Source organism: Schistocerca gregaria, chromosome 3 (genome assembly GCF_023897955.1).
Source record: "Schistocerca gregaria isolate iqSchGreg1 chromosome 3, iqSchGreg1.2, whole genome shotgun sequence".
Lineage (NCBI taxonomy): Eukaryota > Metazoa > Arthropoda > Insecta > Orthoptera > Acrididae > Schistocerca > Schistocerca gregaria.
Window position 1 is genome coordinate 766,910,109 of NC_064922.1, and position 26,200 is coordinate 766,936,308.

The following is a 26,200-nucleotide window of genomic DNA, read 5'->3' on the forward strand; positions in this document are numbered from 1 at the left end:
TGACACAATGTCTCCTTTCTGTCACAGGCCACAGTAAAACCCTTGCTCCAGTAGTACATCTGATAAAGAGAATATTCTATTTTAGAGTCATTTTTGAAAGATCAGGCCTATGCGCTGCAATCTCTATCGAAGCGCTCCTTCATATTAGTTCTTTCCTGGGCCTAAGCCATATGGCTACATTATGAATACATGTCGCGAAGGTGATGTTTGTATGTACTGATAAAGGTCTGGAAGAACACAAGAATAGAATCGGATTACTATCTTGCAGAAGTTAATTGCCTTTGGATTCCAAACAGGGACAGAATGCCACAGACGAATAGAAGAACAGAAAAAAAGGTAGAAAGAGACAAATTAAGACACAATCGATCCAGATATAAAGAAGGAATTGAATCATTCAATGAATGGGACGACATGAAGCGAAATATGGCGAAACAGACTGAACTATGGGGAAAGGAAGAAAAGAAATGGAAGCACTGGTGGTAGAACAAGGAATGTGAGGAAGCGGTAGAGATCGCAGGAAAGCCTGGAGAGACTGGAGCAGTAAGAAGGACCAGGAAAAATGGGGAGTTTTCTTAGGAGCAAGAAAGGAAGCAGCCCGAACAATAAGACGGACCAGAAGACAGAAGATCAAGCAGGAACTGGACGAGATTTCGGGAAATTCAAAAAGAGTCTTATTGGATACAAGGTTAGAGAACTGTTTATAAGAGATAAGAAAGAGGAGCTGGCTGTCAGTGCGAAGGAGAACTGTTGGATTTTTGCAGAGCACTTTCACGACCTGCTGAACTGTGAACCACTTGAAGAAGAGCTGGAAGTGGGGACTGACAGAGAAGAGAGAGAGAGAGACGCCCTCTAACCAGGGATGAAGTCGCACAAGCCATAAGCTATCTGAAGAATAATAAGACAACTGGAGAAGATGGTACAGCAGCCGACATGATAAAGTGGGGAGGCAACAAAGCAAGAGACAACATGACCAACATAATTCACCAGATCTGGAGAACAAAGAAGTTGCCAGAAGGATGGAAGAATGCAATTGTAGTACCAATACACAAGAAGGGGGACAAGAGAGATGCAAACAACTGCAGAGGAATATCGCTACTAGAGGTCGGATATAAGGTGCTGTCAAAACTATTGCTCAAGAGATTAGAAGAACAGGTAGAAAGTACAGTTGGCGACTACCAAGCGGGATTCAGGAAGGGAAGAGGTTGTGTAAAACAGATATTTATCCTTTAGCAACTGATAGAATGTAGGGCCTTAAAAAACAAAACGACAGTAATAACCTTTGTGGACTTCACAAAGGCATATGACTCCATAGACAGACAGACTCTTGTTAGGATCCTGAAGAACAGAGGACTGGATGGAACTACACAAGAACTCATAAACGAAATTCTGACAGACACAAAAGCAAGGTTGAGATTAAGAGGAGCACTGTCAGAAGAATTTGAGAACAAGACTGGTGTTAAACAGAGAGATGGATTGTTGGTCAATATTGAACTGGACGAAGTGATCCGGCAGTGAAGAGCAATAAACGAGGAAATGGGAATACCAAAGATCCATTGGGGGACAAAAAGGGCAACAGGGCTCAAGTGGACTGCCTAGGCTTTGCAGATGACATAGCAATAGTAAGTGAGATGCAAGAAGACGCAAAGACACAACTCGACAACTTAAGTAAGGTAGCCAGAAAGGTGGGACTGAGGATCGCCTATAGCAAGACAAAGACATTAAACACCACTGCAAACTGGGAAACACAAGAAGGCACTGTGCAAATGGTGGACACATTTAAATATCTGGGAGAATTTATAACAGGAAGGAACTGGAGCAAGGAGGGAATAACAGAGAGGATAAAGAAGATGAGGTCAGCCTTCTGCATAACGAGAGAGATACACAATAAAAAGAATATATCCACAGAGCCACTACAAGACAACAGTGAGGAATGCAGTATTATATGCTGCTGAGACGATGACACTAGGAAGAAATGAGGCAGAACAACTAGAGAAAGAAGAGAGAAAAATACTGAGAAAAATACTAGATCCCAAAAGAGGTGGAGAGAGGTGGATGCGAAGACCTAGGGAAGAATTGTACCAGAACATGAGAACAATATCAGGGGAAATCAGACTCAAAAGGGCAAGGTTTGCTGGACATGTAGTTAGGATGAGTATGTACAGAATGACGAAGAGAGTGTGGGAAACAACAGGGAGGACAAGGGGAGAGACAGGAACCAGGTGGGTTGTTGAATTTCAGAACGACTGGTTGGAATTGGGGTTCAACGTTGAAGGAAAGGACACCGACAAATATGCCGGAGATCAATGACCGAGAAGAATACAGGAAAAGATTAGAATGTCACCAGTGGAGCCGCCAGGAGAAACGTAAACTGAAGATCTCGGAAGAAGAGCGGGAGAGAAGAAGAGAAAGAATCAAGAGGTTCTGGGAGAAGAAGAGGAAAATGCAGTCCACGAAGAGGCCACCCGTGGTCCTAAAGAGGCCGTAACGGAAGAATAAGAAGAAGAAGAAGAAGAAAACGTGAATTCTGTGCAATTTCTTGCTGAATGTTACAGTAAATATTATCTCTAGTGCAAGGTGGAACAACACTTGCGTGAACTACTGTCTCCTTACCTCAGCTTCCTATGTCAAGGGTCGTAATTTTATTCTTGAGGTTTACTTTTCTGGAACTGACAAGCATGCCTGATCCATGACGGTAGAAGAAGAAGTTTCATTTTGTTATTTGTGTCATTTAGCTATGCTGCACTTAACTGGACACTTCATTAAGTTTTACTAGTGAGTCTTTCTGAAACCTACCAAAAGCACGTGTCTCCACATTTTTTCTATGAGTTGTCAGACCACAAACATTTTATTGACTATGGATACGCTCTTACGGGACTACTTTGGTGTGGATTTGCTCTTACGGGACTATTTTGTTAGTCAGCAGACTTCTCCTCCGCTAAGCCCTCTTCAGTCCAGTCCATACTTGCACAGTATCAAATAACACATATTTCGGAGAGCAATTCCACAACAGTTAGTGCTCTTCGTTTTATCATTCTTCTTGCAAATGAGGAAGATGATAGCTATTTTCCTGTATTCTTGAATAAGTACTACTGTCCATACCTTCCCGATCAGTTGGTGAGGACTCCGTCAATCCTCCGTCAATCCTCTTGAATTGCATCCACTCGGATCCCTAATTCACCTGTGCTTTTTTCTCTTCATATTTCTTATTTCAACTGTATACTCTGCACTGGCGAGAGAAGACAGTTTCTTCCGAATAGTGGAATCCATGCGAATACTTTGGTTCATCACAGCTGAGAAGACTGTTGAAACATTGTTTCCACAGTCACTGGAACAAATGTATGCTGTAAGTCCTGTTACATCAATCAAATACAGAATGAAACGAAGGCAGCAGCTTTAAAGACTTTTTATATCAATCGGATACGGACATTGCTGTAGTTCAGCAAGTGAACATTAAAAACTTACATGTTTCTGAATTCCAAGAGTTTTTAAATATTGCCCATGAGAAAGGACGTGATACTGTAATCCTCGTGAAGGATGCGATAGACATGAAAGCCGTTAGTCATTTAGAATCTGGACGGGGTATTAGCTGTCGGATTTTTAATACTGTAGTAATAATTGTTTATGCTCCCTCAGGGAACAATGTTACAGAACAGAAGTACAATTTTTTAAAAGTGATTTAATACTTTTACTTAAGGACAACCCCGCGGAAGCATTTATTGGCGGCGACTGGAACTGTGTTATACACAGGAAATATCAAAGCCCAAATTTCAGCTCCTCCAAAAAACTTGAGGGACTGATTATAAATATGGGTTGGAAAGATGCGTGGTAATTAATGTACCCTACGACAGTGAAATATACGTATTTCGCTGCACAGCCGCAAAGCAGGATCGGTAAAATATATGTTATCAGAAACTTAGCACACAAACTTAGTGCAGTCGAAATGAGACCTGCGGCTTCTCCCGACCACTTAGCAGTGAAGGGTAACATCAGATTAGTTAAACAAAAAACATGCTGGGGTCGTCCCACGTGTAAACTAAAAATTAATGTGCTAAATGAGCGAATATCCTGTACTTGGCAGGCTTATCTCCGATTGCGTAACAAATTACGGAATGCTGTAGCCTGGTGGACACTATGTGCAAAAAGGAAGCTACGACCTGCCTTGAAAGGTTATAGAAGAGAAAGAGCAGGGTTGTTGAACTATAGAATTGAGTTTTACTAAACATGTCTGCGGGAGCGTTAAGAATAGCCAAGATGTTTTAAGAAATATACGGAAGGTTAAGGCTAAATTTATAAGTCTTAAACGCAGCTGGAGGACCTGGAGAATAAATTGCATGTTACGTCAGTTGTGCAGGAAGAAAACACATCACTCTTCCATTTGATACAACTTGAAAAGGACAGCAGAAGGAATTTTATGGAGAGTCTGAGAACAGAAGACAAAGGAGAACTGACGGAAGACAAAGATATTTTAAAGGAGGCATGTAGGTTTTCAAAGATTTTACATGGTAAACGTCAGCTTGAACCACGCTTTGAAAGGAAACTGCTGATGAAAGTGGTTTAAAGAATATAATAAACGAAGAAGAAAATAGGATCTTACAACAGAAACGTCGTGGGATGACGTTTCGAACAGCATTAAAAGTGTCCCAGTCAGGAAGTCACCAGGTCCCGACGGATTGCCCTCAGAGTTTTATGCAGCTTTTTGGCACATTATAGGCAACACCTTTATGGAAGCAGTGAATGGCGTCCTGAAAGGAGACTCTGTTCCTCCAGAATTCAAAGAAGGTGTAACTGTCTTGCTTCCTAAAGGAAGAACTACTGAAATCAACGACCTAACGACTTTTCCAAAATGAGACCCATATGTCTTATGAATGCCGATTATAGGTGGTGGTGCGGTGGTGCTGCAATGGCCTCGCTCCACATCATTCTTTCTTCGTGCACTGAGCTGCCTACTGGAAATTGTCTGTGACGTCTGTTTTAGAAGTTACGATTGAAGGATCCCAACAGAGATAATCCTACCACCCCGTGTCTTGACACACAAAGACAATGCGGCAACGATTTATGTACACTCCTGGAAATTGAAATAAGAACACCGTGAATTCATTGTCCCAGGAACAGGGAAACTTTTTTGACACATTCCTCGGGTCAGATACATCACATGATCACACTGACAGAACCACAGGCACATAGACACAGGCAACAGAGCATGCACAATGTCGGCACTACTACAGTGTATATCCACCTTTCGCAGCAAGGCAGGCTGCTATTCTCCCATGGATACGATCGTAGAGATGCTGGATGTAGTCCTGTGGAACGGCTTGCCATGCCATTTCCACCTGGCGCCTCAGTTGGACCAGCGTTCGTGCTGGACGTGCAGACCGCGTGAGACGACGCTTCATTCAGTCCCAAACATGCTCAATGGGGGACAGATCCGGAGATCTTGCTGGCCAGGGTAGTTGACTTACACCTTCTAGAGCACGTTGGGTGGCACGGGATACATGCGGATGTGCATTGTCCTGTTGGAACAGCAAGTTCCCTTGCCGGTCTAGGAACGGTAGAACGATGGGTTCGATGACGGTTTGGCTGTACCGTGCACTATTCAGTGTCCCCTCGACGATCACCAGAGGTGTACGGCCAGTGTTGGAGATCGCTCCCCACACCATGATGCCGGGTTTTGGCCCTGTGTGCCTCGGTCGTATGCAGCTCTGATTGTGGCGCTCACCTGCACGGCGCCAAACACGCATACGACCATCATTGGCACCAAGGCAGAATCGACAATCATCGCTGAAGACGACACGTCTCCATTCGTCCCTCCATTCACGCCTGTCGCGACACCACTGGAGGCAGGCTGCACGATGTTGGGGCGTGAGCGGAAGACGGCCTAACGGTGTGCAGGACCGTAGCCCAGCTTCATGGAGACGGTTGCGAATGGTCCTCGCCGATACCCCAGGAGCAACAGTGTCCCTAATTTGCTGGGAAGTGACGGTGCGGTCCCCTACGGCACTGCGTAGGATCCTACGGTCTTGGCGTGCATCCGTGCGTCGCTGTGGTCCGGTCCCAGGTCGACGGGCACGTGCACCTTCCGCCGACCATTGGCGACAACATCGATGTACTGTGGAGACCTCACGCCCCACGTGTTGAGCAATTCGGCGGTACGTCCACCCGGCCTCCCGCATGCCCACTACACGCCCTCGCTCAAAGTCCGTCAACTGCACATACGGTTCACGTCCACGCTGTCGCGGCATGCTACCAGTGTTAAAGACTGCGATGGATTTCCGTATGCCACGGCAAAGTTGCTGACACTGACGGCGGCGGTGCACAAATGCTGCGCAGGTAGCGCCATTCGACGGCCAACACCGCGGTTCCTTGTGTGTCCGCTGTGCCGTGCGTGTGATCAACGCTTGTACAGCCCTTTCGCTGTGTCCGGAGCAAGTATGGTGGGTCTGACACATCGGTGTCAATGTGTTATTTTTTCCATTTCCAGGAGTGTATTTACTCTACGTTCAGATTAGAGAGAAATTTATCAATATGCGTCATAATTTGTGTGCGTGATGTCGGGATGTTAGTGATGATTGTGGTTCAAATGGTTCAAATGGCTCTGAGCACTATGGGACTTAATTCTGAGGTCATCAGTCCCCTAGACTTAGAACTACTTAAACGTAACTAACCTAAGGGCATCACACACATCCATGCCAGAGACAGGATTCGAACCTGCGACCGTAGCGGCAGCGCGTATCCGGACTGAAGTGCCTAGAACCGCTCGGTCACAACGACCGGCTTTTTTAATCTTTTTTTTGTCTGAGACAATACATAACATTTTTCCAAAAACTCTGTTACTGGACCTCTTCTTTTATTGTTCGTATAAATGTAATTTTACAGATGTTACTTTAATATTCTATGAGGGACGTTCAAAAAGCAATGCAACGAACACTTTTCGGTTGAACAAATGTGCAATTGGTTGTGATATTTCTTAGAACATTCTCCCTTCAGCCCCTATAGTTGCATGAAGTTCCGATAGGTGTCCGACTATACGTAGCCGTCGAAATGGCGTGTGTAACGGATGTGCGCTCCGAGCAAAGTTTCTTAAGGTGGAAAACAGGAGCATCTCAGATATTTATAGTTACTTGTGGAATGTCTAAGGTGACTCGGCAGTGAATAAAAGCACGGCGAATAGCTGGGCGAGGCGTCTGTCATCATCGTAAGAGGGTCGCACATACCTGTCCGGTCTCCTGCACGCTGGTCGGCCGCACACACTTGTGACTCCTGCAATGTTGGTTCAAAATGGTTCAAATGGCGCTGAGCACTATGCGACTTAACTTCCGTGGTCATCAGTCCACTAGAACTTAGAACTAATTAAGCTAACTAACCCAAGGCAGGATTCGAACCTGTGACCGTAGCGGTCGCTCGGTTCCAGACAGTAGCGCCTAGAACCGCACGGCCACTCCGGCCGACTCCTGCACTGTTGGAACGTGCGGTCACCTTCAGTCGAGGTGATCGATGGATCACAATCAAACACCTCGCTGCTCAATTTGACGTCTCTGCTTGTAGTGCCGACACACTAGCCCATCAATTGGGTTACCCAGAAGTGTGTGCCCCTGGGTTTCTCGCCGCCTACTGGTAGACATCCATCTGCTTGGCCCAATGAAGACTGCAATCCGTGGGAAGCAGTGTGTGGATGGTGGGGAGGTTACTGATCGACCACGCCTTGGCTCCTTCGTCGACCAGTAGAGTGGTATCATGAGGGTATATAGCCCTTCCAGTAAGATGGTGTAATGCTGTCGCCTCGAACGTACATTATGTAGAAAAGTAGCCAAAAGAGCTGGGAATAATGTATACTGGACTCATGAATAAAAACAACCGGCTTTCAGAAAAAAAAGCATGTTGCATTACTTATTCAACGCCACTCGTAGAACAAAGAAACCCACTGATTTCAACGGAAGTAGTTTGAGGAGTTAGAAACGGAAACAATTTTGCATAAAACTCGACCCACACTGCCATATTGTCCCACAAATATATTTAAATAGTCACAGCCCGCCGGTAACAACCAAGATTTTCGGGATGTTTCCCTTGGTTATATGGAAAATGCTTGCACCGACGTCACCACCCAGATAGTCCTAGTTGGGATTCCCTCTGCCGCACTTTTCGCCTGCAGCGACATTTCTCTGAAAATAGCCGCGACTCTTTAATTTGCTGGATCTCAAACAACCCGATGTATCCTTGGAGTACAAAATTATGTTAGATGTGCTCTACAGCAGTCCGCCCAGTTCTCAGGAGAGAGGTTTGAAATATCTAAAATTAACAAAACAAATGAAGATTAACACTCAAAGCAATTAATACCTTACTTTCATGGATATGAGCGACGATACAGGATATGGAATGGAAATATACACTACTGGCCATTAAAATTGCTACACCACGAAGATAACATGCTACAGACGCTAAATTTAACGGAGAGCAAGAGGATGCTGTAATATGCAAATGATTAACTTTTCAGAGCGTTCACACAAGGCTGGCGCCGATGGCGACACCTACAACGTGTTGACATGAGGATAGTTTCCAACCGATTTCTCATACACAAGCAGCAGTTCACCGGCGTTTCCTGGTGGAACGTTGTTGTGATGCCTCGTGTAAGGAGGTGAAATGCGTACCATCACGTTTCCGACATTGATAATGGTCGGATTGTAGCCCATCGCGATTGCGGTTTGTTGTATCGCGACATTGTTGCTCGCGTCGATCGAGATCCAATGAGTGTTAGCAGAATATGGAATCGGTGGTTTCATGAGGGTAATACGGAACGCCGTGCTGCATCCACACGGCCTCGTATCACTAGCAGACGAGATGACAGGCATCTTATCCGTAAGGCTATAACGGATCGTGAAACCACGTCTCGATCCCTGTGTAAACAGATGGAGACGTTTGCAAGACAACAACCATCTGCACGAACAGTTCGACAACGTTTGCAGCAGCATGCACTATCAGCTTGGAAACCACGGCTTCGTTTACCCTTGACGTTGCATCACAGACAGTAGCACCTGTGATAGTGTACTCGACGACAAACCTGGGTGCACGAATGGCAAAACGTTATTTTTTAGGATGAATCCAGGTTCTGTTTACAGCATCATGATGGTCGCATCCGTGTTTGGCGACATCGCGGTGAACGCACATTGGAAGCGTGTATTCGTCATCGCCATACTGGCGTATCACCGGGAGTGATGGTATGGGGTGTCATTGGTTACACGTCTCGGTCACCTCTTGTTCGCATTGACGGCAGTTTGAACAGTGGACGTTACGTTCCAAATGTGTTATAACCCGTGGCTCTAAGCTTCATTCGATCCCTGCGAAACCCTACATTTCAGCAGGATGATGCACTACCGCATGTTGCAGGTCCTGTACGGGCCTTTCTGGATACACAAAATGTTCGACTGCTGCCCCGGCCAGCACATTCTCCAGATCTCTCACCAATCGAAAACGTCTGGTCAATGGTGGCCGAGCAACTGGCTCCTGACAATATGCCAGTCACTACTCTGGATGAACTGTGATATCATGTTGAAGCTGCATGGGCAGCTGTACCTATACACGCCATAAGCTCTGTTTGACTCAATGCTCAGGCGTATCAAGGCCGCTATTACGGCCAGAGGTGGTTGTTCTGGGTACTGGTTTCTCAGGATCTATGCACCCAAATAGCGCGAAAATGTAATCACGTGTCAGTTCTAGTATAATATATTTGTCCAGTGAATACCCGTTTATCATCTGCATTTCTTCTTGGTATAGCAATTTTAATGGCCAGTAGTGTACTTTGTGCAACTCAAGGAATGATGAAAAGTTGGTGTGGTAAGCAAGATGTATATCTGAAAATAAACCTTTTTATTATTATACAGCGACAAGAACCTAATATTAAATCCTAGAAACTTCTGTGGCGTAGCACTTCGCATATGTGAATAATTGCCCGACCGAAAACCATAGAGTAAGGAGATATATGATGCCGGAAGGACATACAGGGTGCCTCAAGAGGAATGGTGTATAATCAGGGATATGATGGGAACGATTATTTGGTGCATCAGAGTCTAGTAAATAAGGGCTTTGAAGCGAATAGCTTAGGAGATACGAGCATTTTTACAGTAGAAAAGTGTTTCACTGTAGCCAAGACGAACAAGGACTCGTAGCCCTTAATGTATGCACCGCGAAGCCCATGATCACACAGAACTTGTTTTTGTTTTGGACCTTGTACATACATCTCAAAATATTGAAAGCAAAAATCCTGCAGTAGAAGCATTTGTTTCACTGTATCGCAAATGGGGAAGTACTCTTAGCTGTCATCGAATGATCGTTCCTATCATCTCTCTGAATATTGACTTCTCTGCTTAGACACCTTGTATATTAAATCATTAAAAAAAACACGATCTAGAGGAAGTGACATTCGGTGCCGTATCCTACTGCAGTCAATTACGAAAAGTAAAGTGAAGAACCTTAGAAGACGACAAATATAGAATTAAATGTCAGCGGAAACTGACTATATAGACTGTAACAATTATCGAGATATGGAAATATTGGCACTACATGGAATGTCATTAAGCTGTATTGAATGCAGATAAATTTTGAAATAGTAAATCTCTCTTCAAAACGCGGTACATTAATTTCGTTTACACATACGGACTTCGACCAACGGTGTAGCACGCTAATTACGGTTGCCATTTATTCTTCGCTGTCAGTCCGAATCGTACAATCGGAAATTGTGTGCTGCCTCAATTAGCAGGATGTATAAGTAAAACGATTTCAAAAGAATATATTGCTATACATTTAGGTAACAGCTGCTTCTTACTTGTTGTGAAATAAGAGTTGATATCAGAAGGCCTAATACGTGGATGCATATGGATGGTCTAGTTATCGTACCGATTTCGTATCTTATCACGTTGACTGGCGTGATAACCAAGTAAAACAGAAGACCAGTTTAACATTTTAGACCATCAACACAATCAACACCCACTTGTGATAGAAGGGTATGTATGAAATTTTAAATCCTCCAGGAATTTCTAACCCCTGGCTCAGAAGCTGTGATGCATCGATGAACTATATTCATTTCAAACATCTTTAGGAGACGGAGTATAGATAAGAAAAAGTGCGTCAGGTATTAAGAAAGATAATAAGGGCCAAGGAAATCTGATGCGATAGAATTTTCCCGAAAAGCTATTCGAAGAAGTACGTAGACCTACTCAAGCGAATTTCAGAAGGGCTACAGGAAGAATTCCAGAGGGTTCATCTACGTGATTACTGTGCTATTCACAATTAACTGTCTGGCAGAGAGTTCAGTGAACCACCGTCAAGCTGTCTGTCTTATGTTCCACTCTCGAACGGCGCGCGGAAAAAACGAGCACTTAAATTTTTCTGTGCGAGCCCTGATCTCTCTTATTTTATCGTGATGATCATTTCTCCATATGTAGGTGGTTGCCATCACAATGTTTACGCAATCGGAGGAGAAAAATAGTGATTAAAATTCCATGAGAAGATCCCGTCGCAACGAAAAACGCCTTTGTTTTAATGATTCCCACTCCAGTTCACGTATCATGTCTGTGACACTATCTCCCCTACTTCGCGATAATACAAAAACGAGCTGCCCTTCTTTGAACTTTTCCGATGTCATCCGTCAGTCCCACCTGATGCGGATCTCACACCGCACAGCAATACTCCAGAATAGAGCGGACAAGTGTGGTGTAAACAGTCTCTTTAGTAGATCTGTTGCACCTTCTAAGTGTTCTGCCAATGAGTCGCAGTCTTTGATTTGCTCGACCCACAACATTATGTATGTGATCATTCCAATTTATGTTACTTGTAATTGTAATCCCTAAGTATTTAGTTGAATTTACAGCCCTCATTTTTGTGTGATTTATCGCGTAATCGAAATTTAGCGGATTTCTTTCAGTACTCATGTGAATAACTTCACACCATACAGCTATTTTATCTAAATCATTTTGCAGTTCGTTTTGTTCATCTGATGACTTTACATGACGATAAATGACGTCACCATCTGCAAATAATCTAAAAGGGCTGCTCAGATTGTCTCCTATGTCGTTAATCAGAAACAATACAGGGCCTCTAACACGTCCTTGGGGAACGCCGGATATTACTTCTGTTTTACTCCATGACTTTCCGTCTATAACTACGAGCTGTGACCTTTGTAATAGAAAGTCACGAATCCAGTCGCACAACTGAGGCGATAATCCATCGGCACGCAGTTTGGTTAGAAGACGTTTGTGAGGAACGGTGTCGAAAGACTTCTGGAAATCTTAAAATATGGAATCGGTTTGACATACCCTGTCGATAGTACTCATTACTTCATGAGTAAAAGATCTAGTTGTGTTTCACAAGAACGATGTTGCCTGAATCCGTGCTGACTTTGTGTCAATAAATCGTTTTCTTCGTTGCTGTTGTTGTTGTTGGTATTGAAGAAGAGAGGGAAAAGACATAACCAGATACAATATGTTTAAGAACAAATTCCAGCTCAACAGAACTTCGTCACGGATAATACAGAAAGAATTCTCTGAAAATAGCCGCGACTCTTTAATTTGCTGGATCTCAAACAACCCGATGCTATCCTTGGAGTACAAAATTATGTTAGATGTGCTCTACAACAGTCCGCCCAGTTCTCAGGAGAGAGGTTTAAAATATCTAAAATAGAAATAACGCTATTTTTGTTTCACTGTTGCTATGAGAAGTTTATTTTTATATATTGTTAGAGTATTCATTGGATTAATCATAACAGAGGTAGAATTTAAAATAAGGTATACATTAACAAAACAAATGAAGATTAACACTCAAAGCAATTAATACCTTACTAGCATGGATATGAGCGACGATACAGGAGGAGGAATGGAAATATACACTACTGGCCATTAAAATTGCTACACCACGAAGATGACATGCTACAGACGCTAAATTTAACGGACAGGAAGAGGATGTTGTAATATGCAAATGATTAACTTTTCAGAGCATTCACTTAAGGTTGGCGCCGGTGGCGACACCTACAACGTGTTGACATGAGGAAAGTTTCCAACCGATTTCTCATACACAAGCAGTAGTTGACCGGCGTTGCCTGGTGGAACGTTGTTGTGATGCCTCGTGTAAGGAGGAGAAATGCGTACCATCACGTTTCCGACGTTGATAAAGGTAGAGTTGTAGCCTATCGCGATTGCGGTTTATTGTATCGCGACATTGTTGCTTGCGCTGGTCGAGATTCAACGACTGTTAGCAGAATATGGGATCGATGGGTTCAGGAGGGTAATACGGAACGCCGTGCTGGATGCACACGGCCTCGCATCACTAGCAGTCGAGATGACAGGCATCTTATCCGCATGGCTGTAACCGATCGTGCAGCCACATCTCGATCCATGAGTGAACAGATGGGGACGTTTGCAAGACAACAACGATCTGCACGAACAGTTCGACGACGTTTGCAGGAGCATGGACTTTCAGCTCGGAGACCGTGGCTGCGGTTACCCTTGACGCTGCATCACAGACAGGAGAGCCTGCGATGGTGTACTCAACGACAAACCTGGGTGCACGAATGGCAAAACGTTATTTTTTCGGATGAATCAAGGTTCTGTTTAGAGCGTCATGATGGTTGCATCCGTGTTTGGCGACATCGCGGTGAACCCCTTTGGAAGCGTATATTCGTCATCGCCATACTGGCGCATCACCCTGCGAGATGGTATGGGGTAACACTGGTTAAACGTCTCGTCACCTCTTGTTCGCATTGACGGTACTTTCAATAGTGGACGTTACATTTCAGATGTGATACGAGCCGTGGCTCTACCCTTCATTCGATCCCTGCGAAACCCTACATTTCAGCAGGATAATGCACGACTGCATGTTGCAGGTTCTGTACGGGCCTTTCAGGATACAGAAAATGATCGACTGCTGCCCTGGCCAGCAAACAACTTAAAACGTCTGTTCGAGCAACTGTCTCGTCACAATACGCCAGTCACTGCTCTTGATGAACTGCGGTATCTTGTTGAAGCTGCATGGGCAGCTGTACCTGTACACGCCATCCAAGCTCTGTTTGACTCAATGCTCAGGCGTATCAAGGCCGTTATTACGGACAGAGGTGGTTGTTATGGGTACTGATTTCTTAGGATCTATGCACCCAAATTGCGTGAAAATGTAATCACATGTCAGTTTTGGTATAATATATTTGTCCAATGAACACCAGTTTATCATTTGCACTAGTGTAGCAATTTTAATGGCCATTAGCGTAGCAACGCAGGCTAACTCAGACGTTGTTTACATCGAAAGAACGTCCGAGGAGAAGCAGTGGAATGTACCGGTCATTCATTCTAGTAATAGTCCTTATCATATTTCGAGGAAAGTAGTGAACAATGGATAGACCACTTTTTCTTTTATTTTACTGTTTTCATTATAATTTTTATTTAGCATATCTCGAAATTTACTACGCAATACTTATTCGATGTCTTTGTTTCAGCAATAATAACAATTAAATACCGAAAATCGGTTATTTCAGAAACTGGTTATTCTGAGTGACTTTATGATTCAGTTTAAACTGGAGTTGATGTTAGCCGGTATAACCGAAAAAAGGTTATTTCAGTGATAACCGCCATCCCTCCCTTACGCAGCCACAGTGAGGAGTTTGCTCTCACGGTCCTTAACAAGACTGTACATCCCTGACGCGGAAGAACGGAATATTCGACACATCTGCACGTCAAGCGTTCGTTCAGTACCCAAAACAGCAGACCCTGTCCCCAGTATACACACACCGAGCGTGGTAATGCAGTGGTTACCACACTGAATTTGCATTCGGTAAGACGACAGTTCAAATCCCCGTTCGGTTAACCAGATGTAAGTTTTCCGAGATTTCCCTTAATCGCTGCAGGTAAATGTCGGGATGGTTCCTTTAAAAAAGGACACGGGTGATTTCCTTGCCCGTCCTCTCGTTGATCCGAGCAGGTGCTCTGTCATGGCTGTTAACGGGACGTTAAATCCTTAACCTTCCCGATGTCCTCTGCTGTGCACAGGGCTACGACACGCTGGTAGGGGAGCGCGGAGCCCAGCTGTCCGGAGGCCAGAAGCAGCGCATCGCCATCGCCAGGGCGCTGGTGCGCCGCCCAAAGATCCTGCTGCTGGACGAGGCCACCTCTGCTCTGGACACCGGCAGCGAGGCCAAGGTGCAGGCGGCGCTGGACAGGGTGAGCGGCGAGCAACTCACGTCCACGTCTGATACGGCTACCATCTTACCTCCACGTACTTTGGTTTAATGCTCGCACATACACAGTCGTCACATGGTGGAAGAGACTCTTTTACCATGAGACAGTATGACGTATATTTCACTGACTTTTTTATGCCATCACATGAAGTTCACAATGCACGTAGCTAAAATAAAATGTTATCAGACTTCCGGATTGAATGACTCATTCGCCGCTCCTACGAAGTTCTCAGTTTATCACATGATATACCCACTGCACCAGCGATGTTCCCACTGTTGTGTATGTATCTGCAAAAGGTCATGCAGCTAGACATGAGTTGGTATACTGTGCCGACGTGACACTGTTTCGGATGAATTATCACCAACGGAGATCCATCCAAAGTTGATGGAGTTTTACAAGTAGATAGCTAATTCATTTTAACACTTAAAATCTTGAATATGGTTGGAGACATCAGATGTAGAATGCAGTCTTCGTGAGGAAACGGTGAAAAACAGCCAAATTAGTTGGAATATTAAAAAAAGTATGAAAACTCCTTGACTTACGTTTCGATGTCTTTAAAAATGTCTGCTTCAGGAGGACAAATGTTGACACTAGTTACAAGACTTAAAAGATGGGTAGGTACACACCAGCGTGACTGTTCGGATCTTGAAGATAAGGCGCACGAAAGACGTTAAAACCACTACAGCAGATGAAAATCAAGAAAGTATACGATATTGTTCTGGACGACGCTCGATCGTACATTTCCACATTTCGTAAGCGTTAAATAAATATCCAAATTACGAAGTGATATCCAATGGTTAATTCCTTGTGTAACATATTCAGTAATTTTTCTGACAATACTTGTAACTATTCTGTCACTTATTTTAGACACATTGAACCAAAAAGATCGTCCTACACTCTGTCGTACATATTTTTTAAGTTTCATCTATTGTACTATTTTTCCTTTATAGTATTCTGTTGTAGTATTCATTTTTCGCGTCGATCACCTTTAGGATACGTACGATCTTGTTCCAATTTAACTTTGCACTTCTTAATTTTAGAAATGAAGCAAGAGTTTGTTTACAAACTTCCTTTAGCATTGCATGAGATTCCATTGGTGATAAACTTTCAAAAATCCACCGTTTTTTATCGGAATGGTATTATAGTTGACGCTTGCCAATGAAACGCCTAAAACTGTATTTCAAAGAAATGAAATTATTTCGTAAATTTAGTTGCCACTTGTCTTGTGGCACTACACGTTGCAGTAGCAACTTTTCATTGAAACGCGATACAGTCTTTGTGGCAGGCTGAGAAACTTTTGATTTCCCCTAGTAATGTAGATTACGATGAATGTGTTCAGTGTCGGCTTTGTGGTAACATTTTGTTAAGTATTTTTGGGATCGAGTAACCCAAATTCAATAAATAAAAAAATAATAAAAAGTGGCTGGAGTTAGCACTACAAAAAGGCTTGTGTGAGTTATTGAAGAGTTGATACATTGTCAAATGGAATACAGCGACCGCGAAAACGTTAAAATAATAATTGTTTGTCGGATACCTTGAGTACTACAATATTCGTATTACCGGTTTCAGTAACTTATTGACATCTTCGTAGATCAAAATTAATCGAAAACGGTTTGGTCATGACGTAAAAAGTTAAGTTACATTTAAGAAAGGAGAGTCTCGCGGCGATAACACTTAATAGACGCTGTGGCCAAGACATCGATTTCGAGGAAGGTTAATGCATTTTGTTTTTCTACCTCCATGACCAACTCGTGCTATTGTTAATGCCTTTGAGGTATTCCAAGAACTCATCATGTTTCTCATGTCCGTGGGACCAAATCACGTAAGTGTCATCAAGGTATCGAAAGAAACAGCTAGGCTTTAATGGCGTCGCCTCTACGGCAGTATCCTCAAAATTTTCGATGATGAGGTTTGTGGCTGCTAGAGCTAACGCTGATTCCCTGTCCCACGTGCTGAGCCACCTGCGCAAGGTCCTCGGAAAGAACGGCTATAACGTTCATCAAAGGAATTAAGTACTTTAAAACAAGAATCTACATCTACATCTACATCCATACTCCGTAAGCCACCTGACAGTGTGTGGCGGAGTGTACCTTCAGTATCTCTATCGGTTCTCCCTTCTATTCCAGTCTCGTATTGTTCGTGGAAAGAAAGACTGTCGGTATGCCTCTGTGTGGGCTCTAATATCTCTGGTTTTATCCTCATGGTCTCTTCGCGAGATATACGTAGGTGGGAGCAATATACTGCTTGACTCCTCGGTGAAGGTATGTTCTCGAAACTTCAACAAAAGCCCGTACCGTGCTACTGAGCGTCTCTCCTGCAGAGTCTTCCACTGGAGTTTATCTATCATCTCCGTAACACTTTCACGATTACTAAATGATCCTGTAACGAAGCGCGCTGCTCTCCGTTGGATCTTCTCTATCTCTTCTATCAACGCTATCTGGTACGGATCCCACACTGGTGAGCAATATTCATGCAGTGGGCGAAAAAGCGTACTGTTTCCTACTTCCTTTGTTTTCGGATTGCATTTGCTTAGGATTCTTCCAATGAATCTCTCTCTGGCATCTGCTTTACCGACGACCAACTTTATATGATCATTCCATTTTAAATCACTCCTAATGCCTACTCCCAGATAATTTATGGAATTAACTGCTTCCAGTTGCTGACCTATATTGTAGCTAAATGATAAGGGATCTTTCTTTCTATGTATTGCAGCACATTACACTTGTCTACATTGAGATTCAATTGCCATTCCCTGCACCATGAGTCAATCCGCTGCAGATCCTCCTGCATTTCACTACAATTTTCCATTGTTACAACCTCTCGATATACCACAGCATCATCCGCAAAAAGCCCCAGTGAACTTCCGATGTCATCCACAAGGTCATTTATGTATATTGTGAATAGCAACGGTCCTACTACACTTCCCTGCGATACACCTGAAATCACTCTTACTTCGGAAGACTTCTCTCCATTGAGAATGACATGCTGCGTTCTGTTATCCAGGAACTCTTCAATCCAATCACACAATTGGTCTGATAGTCCATATGCTCTTACTTTGTTCATTAAACGACTGTGAGGAACTGTATCGAACGCCTTGCGGAAGTCAAGAAACACGGCATCTACCTGGGAACCCGTGTATATGGCCCTCTGAGTCTCGTGGTCGAATAGCGCGAGCTGGGTTTCACACGATCGCTACCGACACAGAACACTGCCGACGAGGCGCCGAAAAAGAATCTATCTTTCTTGTCCTTCTGTGGATTCGTGTCGGGCAATATAAACCGGATGGCCAAAAGAAACAGGATCAAATCGATCTTCAGGCGTCCGACAAAAATCCATGAGTTACTGAGGCCAGTTAAAGATGGAGCAGGTCTCAGAATACCTGGAGTCTACAAGATAGCTTGCGAGTGTGGCCAGTCTTACGTCGGACAAACAATACGCACAATAGAACAACGAAGGAAGGAGCATGGGAGGTTTTATCGCCTTTGCTACCCCAAGAAATCCGCTGTAGCTAAGCATGCTTTAGAAAACGGTCACCGGATAAAATTCGACGAAACCTCTCGCAATGGGGCGCACTAATGACTTCTGGGAATGTGTAATGAAAGAATCTATTGAAACAAAAATCACAGATAACGCGTTAAATAGAGACGGCAGCTAGCAGCTCAGCGCAGAATGGGTTATAGCGATCGCACATTTGAAACGGGTACATTGAACGCCGTGTCAAAATACTGCCATATATGGTGATGCTGCGAGCACCAGTAACCTCACAGCCGGCAGATAGAGTGTATAAGGGATGTACGGCAGGCCACTGGCAGTCATGCCATTTGACAATGACCAAGGAATGCTGCCACGAAAGCTAGTGTAATTTTAACCACTCACGTTGCTGGATACCCGATAACTTCTTGTTCAGTATTAACGCTGAAGACTTTGCATTCTTACATGTAACTTACATTTATAATCGTGACTTTTGTATCGCCCCTGGATGCGTAGGTCTTGCTCATGTAAACTGAATGGGTAGCCCGAATGTCGGAAGTGAGTAGGAGGAGGTGAAGTCAGATTCTCGGTACAGCTTTTTACGTCCAAGTACATTTAATCATTAGTCAATGAGATACGTAACTTTACACTGAAGAGCCCGTAAGTGCGAAACCGTATTCCCGTCGTAAGTGGTACAAAGCCCCAATATCAACGTATCAACTCTTAAATAACTGTAAGCCTAACTCCAGCCATTTTTTAAAATTTTTTCATAAAATTTGTTGGTTTTTGATTATTCAAGTCCATCACTCCTTAACAATATTTTGTCACAAAATCATCACTGAACACGTTCATCGTACATTACAGTACTAGGACAAACTGACAATTTCTCGGCTTGCAGCAAAGATAGTCCCCCAACTGAATGAAAAGCTGCTATTGCAATGTATAGCATCGCAAGCCAAGTGGCAACCAGATCTATGAAATAATTTCATGTATACGGTTTCTTTCAACTACTGTTAAAGGCGTTTGATTCACAAACCTCAGCTACAGCACCATGCTATTATAACACAGTTTTTTGGGTGGTTTACCACGAGCGTAAATTCAACCTATGTTAATGAAAGTTTGCTTTATAATTTGTAACGCAAAAAAAAAAAAAAAAACACACACGACGTCGGAATTATCCAAACAGGACTGAAGTTGATACATGTAAAAATACAGCAATTTAAAAAAAAATGGATGATTTGTTCAGGAGAAATCATTCAAACATTGAGCAAGTCAATAACTCGTTGGTCCACCTATGGCCCTTGTATAAGCACTTATTCGTCTTAGCATTGATTGATAGAGATGTTAGATGTCTCCCTGAGGGATGTCACGCTAAATTTTGACCAATTGGCGCTGTCCAAATCCGTAGCTGGTTGGAGAGCCTTGCCCATAACGCTCACCTGGGAGATATCCGGCGACAGTTCTGGCCAAGGTGGGATTGGCAAGCGGTAGAAATTCTCGTCGTGTGCCGGCGGGTATTACCTTCCTGAAATGGCCTGCGTTGAAGGGGAACAAATCAGGGCGTAGAATATGAACGACGTACCTCTGTGCTGTAAGGGTGGCGCAGAACACAACCAAAGGGCAAATGACATTCGAGATCATTACTCCGGGTTGTGGGACCTTACGGCAGGCCACAGTCAGTTCGGTACCCCACCTCTGTCCACCCCATCACCAGACACGTCTTCTCCCATCACGGAGGCTCAGCGCGAGATGGGACTCATCACTGAAGACAATTCAACTCCAGTCAATGAGATTCAATGCCGAAGATACACACACAACACATAGCACGTCGCTGGTGCAATGAGTATATTACGTAAGTAACTGAGAACGTGTGATAATCGCACGAGTCATTCGTTTTGAACACATAAATGTAATATGCAAAACAACAAGGAAAGTTTCCAGACAGAAATTTTCACTCTGCACCGGAGGTGCGAGACTACTAAACCTCCTGGTAGATTAAAGCTGTGTGGTGGACCGAGATTCGAACTCGGAACCATTGCCATCCGTGGGCAAGTGCTCTACCATCTGAGATACCCAAGCACGACGAGTTCGAGCCTGGGTGCCGCACATAGTTTTAAACTACCACGATGTTTCGTATCAGCGCACACTCGGCTGCAGAGTGAAAATTTCATTCTGGAAACATACCCAGGTTATGGCTAAGCATGTCACCGCAATATGCTTGCTTCCAGGAGTGCTTGTCTTGCAAGGTACGCAGGAGAGCGTCTGTAAAGTTTGGAAGGTAGGAGACGCGGTACGGTACTGGCGGAAGTAATGCTGTGAGGAAGGATCGTGAGTCATGCCTGGGTAGCTCAGATGGTGCACAAGGAGGAGGGACGTACGTTAATGGAACCTTTTACCTCCGAGGAGGTCACTACCGTTATCTTCGTGGGTGGGTTTTGTGATCTCATGTCTGCACAATGGAAGGAGATGTGTAATGAACTGATCACGTCTGCATCTGCGATTACGCCAATCTTTGAGGAGGGCATTATTGTTAGCGTTCACAAACCGCCGCCTGGAATTACTACGGGCCACTACGACCCTGCCGCCTTAATAAATAATGAAGACACGATTTTTTCATGCAGACCTCTCTTGTCCTTGAGCCACCACCCCTCTCCCCGCCGGTTCCGATCGGTACCATCACGCCCGCGTTCGCACGCACAGCGGCCTTCATTGTGGAATTCAGTTGTGCTCGCGCCGTACTCCCAAGAACTCGTCTGCCGCGAGTAAAGGATTTATATGTCCATTTCCTGCGTGGTGTCGACTGTAACGTCGTAGAACGCAAGTTCCTATTGTTGCTGTTGACTGTGGTTTCTGACGCATTTCAGATCGACTTGGTATTACGCGACCTGTGGGAAGTATCCAGCTAATCCGAGGCTCTATGCCATGGCACTGACGGACTCTCCCCTCTGCACCGTTTGTCGTAGTGTCAACTATGATCATCACCGTTCAGCTGTGTAACCGTTGTGGATGTCTGGTTGTTGGGGCGACAAATGGTCGCTTGGTTTCTACAAGTACCTCCGCATGCTACTGACACCGCCTCCTTTCTTTGCCCAGCGGTGGAATATTTTCCTGCACCAAAGTCTCGGGCGGTTCTCTGGATAAAGGACTGGACCTTGGCATATCTATATCTGAGGTGGAGGTTACACCACTAAGTTAAGTAGTGGTTTAGACTTTGTACACATGTACTGTTTGTGTTTTCCCTTTTATTCGTTTATAAATGTATAGCTATTGTGTTCTTTTAATCATTGACAAAGGTCTTCTTAGGCACTTGTGGGTTTTATTGTTCTGAAGAAGGCGTAGTTATCTGCGCCGAAACCTAGGTTAACGCTAGGTGCTTTTTACGCAATCGAGGCGGGTTTTTAGTTTCTCACTATATGGAGATGCTCATCACTCGCTCCTTGATTTTTGGCAATACTTGCAGACTGCACACGCGGAGGTTGCGCGCAGTTCCCCTTATCGCACGTAATTTGTCAGTTATCTCGACAGCTTTTTTACCACGCCTCCACCAATTTGGCGTGTTCCCAGGGTGGCATTTCCTCGCCCAATTCGGAATGAAACATGATTACTTCTATACCTTGGATTCGGCCCGTCTGCCATTCTTTATCACCTTGCGGGATTTTCGGTGTTTCGGACGAGTTGACTTCTATATATGTGCACAAAAAATGAAATAATAACGTAAATAAATAAAATTAATACGAGCAATGTGAGAATGCAGGATGGGGGAGGGCCTTGGTAATCGACCCGTTCCCACCTTGTCTGCTCCAACTTGTAACAGACTGTGACCCTAACAAACCGAAAAAACAAACATAAATAAATTTAAAAATTAAGAGACGAAAAATTAATTAAAATAAAGATATTTTTCTTATTCAAAAATAAAGAGATAGCGTAAAAAATCAAAGATGATCGATCAAAAGAGGGGGAGTTATATCTCTATAAAAAAAAAAGGGTCGGTAGAGCACTTGCTCGGGAAAGGCAAAAGTCCTGAGACTTGGTGCGATACATAGTTTCAGCCTGCCATGATGTTTCGCAATGGAATTGTGTATAGTAATGTATAACGTCATGATCTCCTGGATATATGAAGTACCTGAGGGAAGAAACAACCGCGACACCAAAAGGTAATTAATGCAGAGTAATGGAATTTTGTGAATGCATTTGTCTAGGCAACATATTTAAGTGATTAACATTGCAAAATCACAGGTTAATCAGTGAGCTCTAGCTTGACACCACTGAAATCACAAATGGTCATGGTTTGGGGTTAATAGAATACAAACTACAGGGCGTCTGGCTCGGAGCTGCCCTTGAAGTAACCAGTCTTTAACGGTTTGTTTGTCACTGTGTTGCCAACTGCTACTACTTAGTATGCTACTGCAAATGCAGTACGATACGCCTGGGCCATTTGCGGAACACTATGGTATTCCCTCTCAGTGTTGACAAGTGGCAGTCCGGGGCTTGGTCTTCTTGCGACCGTACGTTCTCAGCAAACATGTACCGTGCCTACATTCCTGCCAAGACTTTTTCGATATCACAGAAGGGATATCAAGCTTCTCTTGGCCCTGTTACAAGACCTCGTTCAAACTCAGTGACGTCTTTGTCGCCTTAAAGACATTAGCATCAACTCACCACGTTCGATATGAAAGGTACCTAACGCTCATGATCGTTACAGCGTGTACTTAAATCAAACCTTATTTTTATCCTCGTAGTGGCTCTACTAGCTTCCCTCTTATGCGACTCTCCTGAATTTGAATCTTTCAGATGTAGAAGCACGTCAGCCAACTTTCTCTTACGTCGTACAACTCCTTCTTGGTGTTGGGATTTTTTTCCGTCGGTGTATGTTCACATTACTAGTTTCGGCAGGTAGCTGCCATCTTCAGAAGCGCTTAATCCACTAAACAGCTTCGTATAGATGTATAAGGAAATATCGTTCGGCTCTTTGAAAATAATGGAATCCAAATATTTCATTGAATGTAAATCATATATTCACATAGTAAAAGACTCAAATGATAGTCTTTTATGAAGTGCAGATATATTTGCATTGATTGAAACAAGTTAAATGACTTCATTATATTATAAAAATGTTTAACTATAATTCTTTATACATAGTTGTACGAAGTTTCTTATTGGGTTAAGCACATATGAGGATGGTAGCAATTTCCCAAAACTGCTCATGCGATTATATTTCATATATCCAAGCGACTGTGATGTAATAAATAATTATACAAACAGTTATAAAAGTTGCTTATTTCTGTCTGGAAATATATCAGATTTTTAGAAACGAAAGAAAGTGTATTTGTTCATTCTTGTTTTCCCATCTCTTTTAGGAAGATGGATGACACATCCACTGGAGACACAAAATGCCTGGAACATTAAATTTGCCTATTCCTTTGATGCTATCAGAGAGAAATGGGCAATGTGGTGGCACTGTGTTTCACCCTTTTACTACAGAAGGAAACAACTCTGTTTGTATCAGAGTCCACTCCTACGTGCTCAGCAGAAATAAGAAAACATTAAGGAGCACAGTACTTGTAAATTAGAATAAAAAACTGTTGGCCAGCCTAGCCTCGACGAATGAGACGCGTATACGATCTGGAAGGGCTAGCAAATTTAAACAGTAGCAACCTGCATTTTTCTATTCCTCTTTTGCGTCATAAATCTTCCGTCTGGTTAGATAAAGTCCATTAATGCTCTACATTTAAAGGTACCAAAATTACATTTCAGGCCATCGAAGGACGTACGACGGTCATTGTAGCACATCGGCTGTCGACAATACGCAATGCGGACAGAATCTACGTGCTGTCTGGAGGGGTCGTGGTCGAAGAGGGCAGCCACGACCAGCTGATGGCCCTCAGGAGTCACTACCATGCGCTCGTCACTACTCAAGTCAAGACTACTGAAACCGGCGAACGCATAGGTAAGTGCACTGAATTATCGTACAATATACTGTTAACAACGTTTTGCGAAGTATGTTTGACACGACAAATTTACAACTGCTCATTGCTGCTTACGATGTTCTCGTGTTTTATTGCGGCGACACTAGAACCATAAGGCAGTACTACGGTGACCATATAGCGGACAAAAATTCTTCACTCGTGTTTGATGATGCATACGTAATGGAAGAGGAGCGAATTCTAATAATCTGACTATCCATAATTACACTATGTGATCAAAAGTATCCGGACACCTGGCTGAAAATGACTTACAAGTTCGTGGCGCCCTCCATGGTAATGCTGGAATTCAGCATGGTGTTGGCCCACACTTAGCCTTGATGACAGCTTCCACTCTCGCAGGCATACGTTCAACCAAGTGCTGGAAGGTTTCTTGGGGAATGGCAGCCCATTCTTCACGGAGTGCTGCACTGAGGACAGATACCGATGACGGTCGGTGAGTATTGGCGCGAAGTGTTCTGTAGGATTCAGGTCAGGACTCTGTGCAGGCCAGTCCATTACAAGAATGTTACTGTTGTGTAACCACTCCACCACAGGCCGAGCATTATGAACAGGTGCCCGATCGTGTTGAAAGATGCAACCAAACAGCTCTTCAACTGTGGGAAGCAAGAAGGTGCCTAAAACATCAACGTAGGCCTGTGCTGTGATAGCGCCAAGCAAAACAACAAGGGGTGCAAGCCCCCTCCATGAGAAACATGACCACATCATAACACCGCCGACTCCGAATTTTACTGTTGGCACTAAACGCGCTGGCAGATGACTTTCAGAGGGCATTCGCCATACCCACACCCTGCCATCGGATCACCACATTGTGTACCGTGATTCGTCCCTCCACACAATGTTTTTCCACTGTAAATCGTCCAGTGTTTACGCTCCTTACACCAAACGAGTCGTTGTTTGGCATGTACCGGCGTGATGTGTGGCTTATGAACCATGAAATCCAAGTTTACTCGCCTCCCACCTAACTGTCATAGTACTTGCAGTGGCTCCTGATGCAGTTTGAAATTCCTGTGTGATGGTCTGGACAGATGTCTGCCTATTACACATTACGACCCTCTTCAACTGTCACACGCTTTTGTGCTGTACGTGTCCCTTCACTTTTCCACTTCACTGTCACACAGGAAACAGTGGACCTAGGGATGTTTAAGAGTGAGGAAATCTCGTGTACAGTTGTATGACGCAAGTGACACCCAATCACCTTAGCACGTTCGTAGTCCGTGAGATCCGCGGAGTGCCCATTCTGCTCTCTCACGATGTCTAATACAGTACTGAGGTCGTTGATATGGAGTACCTGGTATTAGGTGGCAACACAATGCACCTAATATGGAAAACGTATGTTTTTGGGGGTGTCCAGATACTTTTGATCATATAGTATTCCTTAGCCTCAGTTATCGACCTCTTTACAGGACAAGTTACAAACACAATCGATAGCGTCGCAGCCATGAAATGGAACATTAAATGTGGCAATTTACTAATTTTTTATGCGGCCTGTCACGAATTCTTCTCCTGTGCAGACTGTTCGTCTCACAGTAGCACTTGCAA

General features: G+C 43.9%; 1 protein-coding gene across 1 annotated transcript in view; it reads left to right on the forward strand.

Annotated features, from left to right (window-relative positions):
- Positions 1-26,200, forward strand: part of LOC126354020 (ATP-dependent translocase ABCB1-like) — a 107,807-nt gene that overhangs the window by 16,827 nt on the left and 64,780 nt on the right. The window contains exons 6-7 of the mRNA XM_050003344.1: positions 15,018-15,188; positions 24,432-24,624. Of these exons, the coding sequence (XP_049859301.1) occupies positions 15,018-15,188; positions 24,432-24,624 (364 nt within the window). The remainder of the gene's footprint in view (positions 1-15,017; positions 15,189-24,431; positions 24,625-26,200) is intronic.